Raw genomic sequence first — 12,535 nt, 5'->3', positions numbered from 1 at the left:
GCCTCAACTCCCGGCTCTGTCTACCCCGTAAGGCATTAAGACCTGGTACTGTGTGTATCATCACCATTTCTCATCATTAGGGTCGGCGCAATATGTTTTATCTCTCCGTAAAATTCTATTTATCTAATGAAAATACTGTACGTCGGTGTAACACGAAAGAGATGATTTAATTCAGCCGAACTGGCATGGTCTCGATAGCTCAGTGGTCAAGAGCACCGTCCCGAATAGACAAGGGCGCGGTATCAATTCCCGCTCGATTCCAGAATTTTTTCATCTCATTATTATTTAAGTTAAAAAACATGTGTGACATGTATAACAAATCCATTAAAATTCTATTGTGACATCTCACCTTCATGCTTCTCCCACCCTGGAGGTAACTGTGGTTCCTTCTTCGGCCTGAGCTTCACAGGTATCGCGTACAGGTCATCATTGGGCCCCTCGGCGGAGTGGGGCACTGGCCCGGAGTGACTCTTCTCTGTGTCCTCCTGGTCGGCCCGCTCCTTCTCCGGTGGGGGGGACTCTTCCCCGCCATTTTGGGGGGTGATGAGGCCGCTTTTTTCACTGCAACAAAGAAATTAAATTATGCTTCCTATTATGGGTAAATCCCTAAATAAAAATAAAAAACAATACCTAAATCTTTGTCGTAGTTGTACCTATGTGTTTTTTTAATACATACCTATTTCGTAAAAACCGTTCGTTATACTCTAGTTTTTAATCATAACCATCTTTCGTGATCTTTGCGGAAGTAAAAAAATATAAAAAAAGAATGAGTTAGTCATCAGTCATAGCAAAAAATCAAAATACCATCTAGCCAGATCAGTCTTTATCAGAAAAACAAACATTAGGTATGCATGGTAATAAATATGCCAATTCAGTAATGATGTTTGAGTGTATAATTAAAGTACATTATCATTATAACTGGGACATGATGAGGAAGTATGTTATAATATCTAAGTTTTTGTCTATTAACAATCTATTTTTAATACAGACACACCTTTAGATTTTATCATAAAGATTACCTACTGTATATTTTTAGTTAATTATCTTATTCAATGGTACTTTTTAGCTTAGAAGTCATCGCCAACTTAGCGAACATAAATTTTCATCAACAATAATAAATAAACTGACTAAATAAAAGTTCTATCAAAATAAATAAAAAGTCGCATCAGTCATCAAATCAGTTATAACGTAAATGATTTCTTTTGCCATTTCTATACATAACGGTATTATTCGCGAATCCAACTAGCATTTGGCAGGTTTTATTCATATATTTTATTAGATATACACGAACAAAACAAACAAACATACCTGCCAATCTTCTGTCCCCGTGACATGAACAGTGGTTCTCAACCCGACGACACTGTCACATCACAGCGTGGCCACAAATGACCACTCATTACGATAATTATACACAACCGACAGGACTGAAGTCGCGTAACTCGAATCACTTGTATTGTAATCGTAAACAAAATTTAATGTTGGTTTTTTGACCGAGTGAATGTTGTTGTATTTTATTGCAATGTTTTTATTATGATTCGCTTGTCCGGCAGCCGAGTGCCGGATCGACCAGGTATTCACGTTTTGTATGTCTACAGTTGACAGCAACTACAACCTACCCAAATTTATTGCAACGGCGTTTCTTTTACCGCGAAATAAAGGATGACTTGACACGCGGTTGACTGTATTGTGCCAGTCTGGTGTCAGAATATAATAATTTTGTTTCACAAAATGTTGTTTCGGGTTTTGAGATACTTAAATATTTTTCGCTTAATCTCACTAACACTCATTGTATTTATGGCAACAATGGGGTGGCCTTATTTAAAAGAAATACATAGGGATGGCTAATTATAATTCCGCACTTTTCTTCTTCTTTCATCAGCACTTGATCACAATCATAATATGTTTCAGTATATCTTTTGACCATGTACTTTATTGTGTACTTACATTGTTATATTAGTGATAAAAAATTATACATAAATTTATATTTAAAAAATGGTAAGCCCTTCTGGCATAATAGGGACCAACACTGTTTGAATGAGTTTCTTTCGGCATTTCTTCTCAGCAGTGGTCGTTCCGAAATGCTAGTAGTTTGTAGCTTTGGTAAACATTATTTAATTTAGAATATGACGTGAAAAAGTGCCTGTGAAGGCCTAAGTTCTGAACGTTATGGAACTGATCTAATGAACAGGTAAATACCATGTTAGTAAAACTATGGCATCGCATTATGTTAAGCGTAAGTCGTTTGAATCAGTCAATCAGATGAAGTAATTTTACATTTAACTTCAATATTCTACATACATAATCATCTAAGTAAATTAGATCATGTACACGCACTATTACAAATAAAACCTCCAGCCTAAGCCCCGACATGAATATCGAAATTTCTTCTTCCATTCCAATATTGAACCCTCGATAAAACATGTTCATATAATGATAGGTAAAAATCGCGTTTTTCCTCCGTCTTATTAACATATTTACCACAAATATCGTAAAGATTAAAATAAGATACTTACTTTGTTTTAACTGGTGATGTGGTCTCATCTTCGACTCTGAAACAAGCAGATAAAATTGCATTATTTTTAAGGCTTCTGGATTGATGTCATTTGTAATAGTCCAGACTTTAAAATAATAGCTTGGTTTATTACTTGCTATATATTTGGTCAGAAAAACAAAAATCTATTTAAAAAAGCTCGCATGTTAAAATTTTATCGGAGAAAGTATTTCACGCGGTCTAATAAACTAGTATGATAAATTAAAAAAGCAGTTAAGAGTAATTTTTCATCGCTCGACGTACCATTGAGATCAAGGTAAATTATGATTACTATGATCGCACATGTTAACTTAGGTTACTGGCACTTACTCAGTTATCGCATATTCATTCTTATTTTACCGTCGTGACTTCAATGGTGAAAATTTTTGAAGATATCGATTATTAAAACATAATTTAACAAACAAAAATAGCTGTACAATGTGGCTCATATTTAATATGCACTTACAAATTGAATATCAGATGTTATTATAATTTAGTAAATTATAGTTCTAAATTTAGTGGTAAGTGCTAAAAACACGAAGTGAAAATATATACCTCTTTCTCATCTGAGCATTCTCCCGGTTTCTTTCTAGGCCGTTGAGCCTCGATATCAAAATCCAATAATTAATTCAAAAATTAGGCCTTCACAGGCACTTTTTCATGTCATATTCTAAATAAAATGATATTTACCAGAGCTACAACCTACTAGCATTTCGGAACGACCGCTGCTGAAAAGAAATGCCGAAACTCATTTAAACAGTGGTCTTTATCATGCCAGAAGGGCTTACTTTTTTTTCAATATTTATCATTTTTTATAAGTAATATAACAATGTAAGTACTCCTCGAAGCCCCTGGGCTTCGAGGAGTCGATCGGACCCTGGTCCGATCTCCTAAATTTTCGTCTCCAATTCGCGTGGTCGCCCGGTCGTCGGCATCCTTAGTTGTCAGACCATTTACACGCATATCATCCTTGACCACATCTCCCACAATATCATTAAGATCCGAAAAAAAAATGCATAAAAACAGCTAAGATAGCACTTAAACTAGTATTTGAATACTGTATTACCTACCTGCCCTGTTATTTAAGCAAATAAATTATTTAAATTTAAATTATAATCCAAACATCTGACTAAATAGGTATGATCAATACCTATTTGGTCAGACGTAAAACAGAAACTGGTATTTTGAAAACTTTGCGTCTATCACCTCAGAGATAGCCCATAAAGCAGACGGCTCGCTAATTTAGCGCGAAACTCTGGCTGTTAGGGTGCGGCGTGCGAACGGGCAAAGTTTGGGGAACTGTGACCCCCGGCCCATGAGATGGGCCTGCCCAAGCCCAACTGATATAAAGATTTATAGATTTTTGGGAACGATGGAATATTTTGAACTAGGTAAATGGGTATCTTAGGTAGCCGTTAAAAATAACTTTTTTTAAAAAAAAAAAAAAACATTTTTGGTTCAAGCCTCTATTATCTTCAGAGATACTTAACAAAAACAAATGATATCCGTTGAGGAGCCAATCCTGGGTGCTTATCATAATAATCTTTATATATACATTGTCATGGAAACTGAAGCGACGTGGGAAATATGAATTTGAGTGGTGCAATTAAACTTGTAAGATTTGTTAACAGACACAGATGATAGAAAATAAAATGTCGCAAAAATATATTGATTTGAATATATTATAATAGAAAGATTTAATGACCTGAAAATTAATGAAGCCTATAATTCTAGGTTATATCAAATTTCCTGAGATCCTGTTACATTGTAAATGTAGGAAGAAAATAGGTTTTACTTTCACAACACTATCGCTTTAATGCGCAGCTGTAAAACAATATAATGTAAAACTACACGTTTTACAACATGCTGTCTAATAAAATAAAAACCAACTAGTTACCTATGTACATAATTGTAATAAATATATATCTATATACCTAAACAACATATCCGTTTTGCAATAAAACTGCACATTTGAACATGTAACATTTTAATAATTCGTGCTTCGAATTTGGCCATCTCAATTTGATCCCAACAAAAAAAAACTTTGCAGTTATTATAATACACATTTTACTCGGCTATTCCACATGCAAAATGCACCTAGGTACAGTCGTAAAAGGCACGGCTCTGTTTCACTATGCACGTCAAGACGTCATGCACGAACATCAACTGAGGTCGTAAACTGTCCGATTGCATGTACCTACCTAGCTGTTTGTTTTTACCATGGATTTAGTAAGTACTTACGGAGTACCTACTAATTCCATGGTGATTGAAATCTTAAGCATTGCTTGACCTCAATCCAATACAATAATTTATAGGCATCAGGATTCAGAAATGAACCACAAGAACCTTACCAGAATACTTAAAGACTAAATGCCTATAGATTTTGGATCGAAATCATCGAATCATCGATCGAAATCTATTGCTGTACTTATAAGGAAGGATATATATTTTTTCCTTAGATACAATGTAAGGATAAGATTTACAAAAGTTCCACAATACCGTGACATGTTTTTTTACTGTAGAATTAATAAGTGTATATGTGAAGGAGTGCTAAATATATATATATATATAGTTATATATATGTGATCCGAGTGCTGATTATAATATATATATATATATATATATTACATATATATTATAATCAGCACTCGGATCACAATGTTTTGATATACCTTTTGACTATGTACATTATGTACTTTTATATATTATTAGAAAAAAACATTGTAAGAAACTATAACGGTAAGCCCATCTGGCATGATAGGGACCAACACTGTTCAAATGAGTTTCTTTCGGCATTTCTTCTCAGCAGTGGTCGTTCCGAAATGCCAGTAGTTTGTGAGAAATTACTATAAATATAAAAATCGAGAAAAAGTGCCTGTGAAGGTCTAATTTCTGAATAAATGATTTGAATTTGAATTTTTTGAATAATTAGTAGTATATAACATTAATATCATTTGAAAAGAAATAAATAATACCATATATAGACGACGTTCCGTCAAAAAGACAAAATTTGTAAAACATATTTGTTTGGGAATCAAAATTAAAAAAACAAAGTAGTACCAACCGGCCACGTGCTGGTATTCTCGCCGACTACACTGGCCGGTAAAACAATTTAAAAAACAATAGTTCTTAACATTTTTAAACATGTTATGAGCGCGCTTTTAATTTCATATTAACGTTAAATTTAAATTGGAACTATAACCTAATTTTTATTTTATTTTACTATGTCTTTGTAGTTCAGTACAAAAGTTATGTGTTTCAGTTTCTCCTACTTTCAATCCCCTTTTCTATTAATATTATTTTCACATACACTTGTAACCACCGACCTCAAGCATTATATATTATATAAATATAATATTTTCTAGAAAGAACAAAATAAGTAATCCTGAAGTGCTCATGTAAACCACAAGCAAAGATTTTGTTGCCAACTCGACAACAAATGTCAGTGTTTGCCACAAATACGGCGCATTTGTGCAAACTGCATTCCCGTCCGAATTGCACAATTTACACAATGTTTTCAGGAAAACGAGACATTTTCTCGAAACGGACACTTATCGGAATGGCCACCATTTTATTTGCGAAAAGAGATGGAATAAACCATGTACAATATAGAAGGCTCTCATTTTTAAAATTACTATTACGAATATATACTAAATAAGATCTAGGGAGGTATGTTATTAACATTTTTTAATAATTATACAAAAAATATATCAATTGCTACATAAAATAATATGCTACATACCTACAAAAACTAGAAAACCTTATTCTAAGTTCCAATATATTTTTTTATTCAAATTTGTGTAGCTACATTATAATATGGTCCTACATCTATTTAATTGCGGTTAAAATGGTTGACACATCGGAAAAATATTATCATTTAGGATTCTGTTTCACATGAACCTAAAAAATAAAATAATCCTGCACTTCCCCAGGCCAATGATGGAACAGTGAATTCAATGCACTTTATATGCAATTTTACCGAGGCGTCGAATGTATTCAGACGCAACGCAGACGTGACTGCAATCAGAAAGTGCATATTTCTGGATTAATCCGGTTATTTCCAGACTGGCTACCTCTATAATGAGTTTTTGGGGTATGGTTTTCATATTCATCTGATTAGGTAATATAAAAAAGTTTGTTATTTTTGTTTCGAAATAAGGGTTTCATCCAGATGTCATTTGAGATCTTAGAGACCGTTGCGACTATACGCCCGTCAACTACCTGGATGTCCTGGGTTCAATTCCCAGCCCGGGAAATTGTGATCATAAATGTTATGGGGTCCGATTATGTGTTTATGTTCATCAGATTTGAATACAATTATGGTACATTGCCAGGCCCTGAGACTTCTCGCCACCAGCTTTAGTGTGGGCCGTTGAGTATTGTTTGTTTATTTAAAAAAAAAAAAAACTAAAAACAAACAGTCGTTACTCTTACGGTCGCCCGACAATATTAACATGTCATCCACATACACACTTTCTATACACATTACCACTCGATTGCTAACTGATATGCATTCGACCCATGCGCTGGAGTTTTGCAACTTTGACTATGTAATTTTATGACGTCATTTTGACATAGTCATTCTACGTCTACCTAGATATACAGTTTTCATTACATACTTTCATTGATATTGAATACTGTGTTAAATGCGAATAGTTTGTATGTATGTCAGCGAAGCAATACTTATCTTCCTGGGGACCAATTCTCACGAAGTTTACTAAATCAATTTTCTCCAAATTTTCCTGAAGGATTCCATTTGTGCACCTTTGTATTCCACAGATTTTGAGATTGATGTCCGTCATTTTTATTGTTCGTCGACGGACGTCGCGTCGATGTAACGGAGCTCGACAGAACAATCAGGCTGGGCCTAAAAGCTGGTCCATATAATAAAGGCTTTGTTTAAAACCGTAAGCATGATTCTTACAATGATCAAGGGCTTCGCGACATCACAACTCTGGATGCAACAGGAAACACGAGGATAAAATATTTTAAACAAAATTGAAACTTTTATCAACGGCTAAATGCTATTATTCTTTGAACGAGTTTTTAAGCGATAAAGAACTATAATTTTGACATTTATTATGTCGATTCACAATATTAATATTTTTATTACTAATTATTATTTTTCTTGACTTATTATTGAAATATTTATTAACTATGTAATTTAATTAACTTATTATGACGTATTTTTTATCGTTTTATTATAATATTATTATGATATGACATAAATTATTAATAATAGAAATTGCATCCAAATAAATAACTTTTGAAATTTAAATTTTACATGAAATCCGCCTGCCGTTCCATATTCTTGTTTGCAAATACCCGACAGTGTTCATATTGTATCTATTATGTAAACAGTGTTAGCTAGCTACGAAAACTGATGTACAATATGAATGGCAATAAACGATATGAATTGAATTGAACACTCGAGAGAGAGAGAGAACCACAAACATGAGTTTAATCAGTTTAATAAGAAAATTCATCAGATTTGTTTACGTCAGAGTACACAAGCTATTACTAGGTACATCATCACCGTAATAAACTGCAGTTATTTTTAGTCCCGAACCCCGAACGTTGTGAAAGCAAAACTTTTTAACTGTATTTTATGATACTCGTTAAATAGGTGTATGCTGTTGCGCCAAACTGCCGAACTTTGAACAGATCCTAAATCTATTTCTGATAATACGAGTTTGTTTTGGAACGGAGTGAAAAGTTAAAAAAAAAATGATTTAGTGTGCCTAAGTTTCCTTTCAAATTAATTACATTTGTTACTTTTTATATCATTCTTTTCGTGTCCACATTATCACAGTTTACCAGATAGAAGTTTCTAGAACATAGAAGAAAATGAAACACTATCAAAATATTTTTTGACACTCATTTTTGAAACTCTAAAAATTATGGATTCATATGTAATCCCCGAGGATTTCTTACGAGGCAACTAAGGGATAACCCCAAATAAGACAATAAAGGCATTCCCAAAGAGGGCTGACATCAGGCATGCGATCGGTCGTAAAACTTTGGCTGCGATGCAATTCTGTGGAGGCTGAAAGAACCGAGAAAATGCTGAAAGAGTTTCAAATAAAGAAGAACACCAGATTGCAAAACTATGTGTCTGAAACGTGTTGAATTCGAGAATGCATTTTCGCCAACGTTTGTTGAATAAATAAACTGCATGTTTTCACTATTACAAAACAGGCGTCATTTACGTGAAGATTCAATATTGATTTTATTCTAAACACTACATAGTTTTCTATTATTGTTACTGTTTCTTTATGGACCAAGTTGATAATAATTGTGAATGTAAATATATAAATATTAGGATGTAAAAATGCAATGTAATACCATTAATTAAAATAAAAACTAATCACCTATTCTAAACTTGAAAATAAACTTAATTAAGTATATAATTAATTATTACAAATTATATAGTCCTTCAAGCAAATTGTCCAGCGGCAAAGTAAGTAAAAAGGCTGGCAGCAATGTCGATTTGCACTTCTATATTGAGCCTCCGACCAAAAAAGCTTCCATCCAGTTGATCACGAGATACCTCGACCAGTCTTTTTGATTAATAATAATATGCATAATTTATGTACGTGAAAATAAATGACGGACGGACTACACTCTACTACTTTGTACATGTATACATGTGGCAAGGAAAGCTATTTCCAATAAACATTCTGTAACAGATGACTAACGAACAAGAGCAGTAACAAATGCACAGAAATCGTTAAAATTGTTGAAATACCGCGGAAGTTATTTGTAGTCATTAAAATACCTGTTCCTTAGCTGTGATGCTTCTTTACAATTAACAGATGCACTTAATCTTAATGTCTGAACGAAATTAGTTCCAGAAACTAGTACACGAGACCAATATAAGTCACGATATTCAGAAGCGAGTACTCATCTTGGAAAAGGTCTACTTCTAGACTAAAACTATTGTTTAATCGTGATATTAAAATTGAATATTTATGTCACTAGACGGCGATAAGTATCTAGTTTTAGAACGCACCATTGTGAGTCGCTCGAAAAATTATATAGTGCTTTGAAATGTGTAAAGTTTTAACTTTTTTGTTATTATTACATTACACGGTTGTTATAATTTTGAAGTTTATATTCTGTTAGACCACTCTAACGATCATGAAGGAAAAGAAAATAATTGAATTTCCAAAAACTCCTCAAACTTTTTTTAAAATTCAAAACAAACATATTAAAACACTTATGAACATAGACCAAAGGAAACTTCCGGTCGATACATTCGCATTTTCAAAAGTTCCACATCTCACATTCAGAGATATGAAACTGTATATTCGTACGGGAATAATTCTGAATAGTTCTTATGGGACTCTCAGTTCAGAATATAATATAACTTCTTGCATTTTCACCGGAGTTGGAATTTTCTTCAGGGATAATTAAGTTAAAATCTGTAAGATTTCACGAGATGTATATTTTTATTTTAACCATGCGTGGTTTAACTATTTATATTTTGTATTTACTGCCGGTTTCATAGGAAGTTAAGAACATAATTACCCGGGAAGCTGATTTTAGAAATGCCAATCCAAAAGGAAACAATAACATCACCAATGAGGTTCCTACCTCCTGGTTTAACACATCAGACGGCATAAATCACAGATTCAGAAAAAAATTCATAATAAATTCCTCAAATAAAGAATCTACTTCCTGGGTGCATCCGTTGCATCGGATCGATGGTGCGACTGCGCGGTGCACGGGTCAATGTACTGTGGTGTGACGTCACAGGATGGATTGGCGGCAAAAGGGCTTAAGAGCCTTCAACTATGATCTCGTTCTTTTATTACAGACTGCTTGCTTTAGAAAATTCACCGACTAGACCACAGTATCACAATGGCAGATTACTAAAGGCACGGGGCAATTTATACATAAAGGTTGGTATTCATAAACCAAACCCAATAATTAAATGTCACTTTAAATTATCAGTTTTACTAATTGCGTAATTCACATTATATTATTTTTTTATTCTCACTAAGGAATGCATTTTGCAAAAAGCGTGTCACATCGCTGTCATACAAACTCCGTACATTTTTTTTTTATTTTAACGATGGAAAAAAGTAAGCAACTGATTTGACTAGTCGAAAAAAAAATAATTGCCACGCATGCGTGTATACGTGGATTGAAATTCCATACAAATTTGCTTTGCACAGCACGTGCTGGATACGCGTTCGGTGTGCACGGATATGAAAGGATCAATCAAAAACCTACCTTCTGTTGTCGAGATAAGCGTCATAGTCGTCTGGCAGGTTCTTGTCGTCGTGCATGTCGTACAGGTCACTGTATATCGCAGACTCGAGCCGCGACGGGTCCAAGTGGTAGTTCGGATTCTCGTAAGAGAGCAGACCATTCTCTATGGACAAACAAACATAATTGTGAATAGAATGGAAAAGACAGCCTTAAATATAACTATAAACCCTGCAGCAACACCTAGGTATTTTATGAATAATTTTACTATATTAATTTTATCAATATTTGATTTTTAAGATTTTAGAAAAGGTTTTTATTTTTATGGACTGTAATGACGGTATTCAAAATGCACGAAAATTTACCGAAGAGAACTCTGCTTATGTTCGGCTAGATCTAAGTAATTTAGCCTTCATTCCACTCAACAGTAACATACAGCCCTACTAACTCGTCAAATCAAGCCAGTACATCGTGGAGGCGCCGGCGGTTGTGGTGTTTCAGTAATTTAATCTGAATCCCTACTAGTAAATTTTGTCATCATCTATACTTAGGTACGTATCGTATAGTTACTCGAATCAGTTACTCGGGCAACATAGTTGACCGAGCGAGCGAAGCGACAATTCTACTTGGGGCAAAAATTTTTTTCTTGTGTGTATGTATGTTTGTAATGTGATAACTTTCGAACCCGTTTGTCTGATTTTGATGAAATTTAAAAGGTATGTAGGATATGTCAATAGTATTTTTAAGTTCGTGGTGCATCAAAATCGGTTAAGTAGTTTTTGAAATATCAATCACAGTTTTGTAAAAACTCTTTAAAATTTGTTGTGTTCGCAATGTCTAATTTCGTGGCGTACAACTAGTACATATTTTTCAAATATATTAAAACTAGCTCCGCCCGAAAGTAGCATTGTCACTTCAGCTCGGCTCGGTAACCTATGATATCACACCAGCAGGCCTACCATCAACTTTTACAGAACGATTCCAATGCAACTCAGTTCAATTCAGGAACCTAAAATGAATCGCATTTATATACTAAAAATTAAGTCGATGGTACGAATTTGCGATGCAGTTCAGTTTAGATCGTAAAGTGGATCGCGTTAAGAGATGATGGTAAGCCCCCTGTTCTCCAGCTCCCCGCACCAAAGATCACCTCAACCCGTGTTTCGATTTCGTTTCAATCAATGTTCCGTTTTGTTTTGACTTTAAAGGACAGTAAAACTGACACATTCATTATAGGTATTTATTGAAGTACTAGCTGCTCCCCGGGGCTTCACTCCCGTGGGAATTTCGGGATAAAAGTACCCTATGTGTTAATCCAGGTTATATTCTGCCCTTGTACAAAATTTTATAAAATCCATGTTATTCAACCAAAAAAGCCACATTATTCAGCCAATCACAACTTGGATAAAGCAGCACATTCACTAATACAAAGTAACGGCCGCCCATTGCGCCCTTTAGGGCCAACACAAACTGTTATATCCCAAATAACAATACTACGGTGATGTTCAACACTATACGGTGATCGGAGCAAGTGAAAAGAGAGAGCGAGATTTGTTGAAAACGGACGCTCGATGACGCAGAGATTCGTGCAATCATTCTGTGATAGCTGGGATTGGTGACCAAAAATTCAACACGCGTAAAATAATCACGCTGCGAAGACATAAACCGCTGAGGAGTCCCTTCGTCGGGAGCCGAATCTGGGTACATTATTAGGTCATGCTGCATAATAATGCGTTGTTATAGAAATTGAAGCGACATGGAAAATTTCAAATCTGTAGAGAAAAGCCGAGA

General features: G+C 34.4%; 1 protein-coding gene across 2 annotated transcripts in view; it reads right to left on the bottom strand.

Moving 5' to 3' along the window:
- Positions 1–12,535, bottom strand: part of LOC128678865 (protein Fe65 homolog) — a 55,840-nt gene that overhangs the window by 10,821 nt on the left and 32,484 nt on the right. For both annotated transcript variants that reach the window (XM_053760734.1, XM_053760735.1), the window contains exons 3-5: positions 10,769–10,910; positions 2,514–2,549; positions 350–561 (exon numbers count right to left, since the gene is read on the bottom strand). In XM_053760734.1, the coding sequence (XP_053616709.1) occupies positions 350–561; positions 2,514–2,549; positions 10,769–10,910 (390 nt within the window). The remainder of the gene's footprint in view (positions 1–349; positions 562–2,513; positions 2,550–10,768; positions 10,911–12,535) is intronic.

This window comes from Plodia interpunctella, chromosome 20 (assembly GCF_027563975.2).
Source record: "Plodia interpunctella isolate USDA-ARS_2022_Savannah chromosome 20, ilPloInte3.2, whole genome shotgun sequence".
Taxonomy (NCBI): Eukaryota; Metazoa; Arthropoda; class Insecta; order Lepidoptera; family Pyralidae; genus Plodia; species Plodia interpunctella.
Note: the sequence above shows the minus strand (reverse complement) of the source record. Positions and strands in the feature narration are given on the sequence as shown.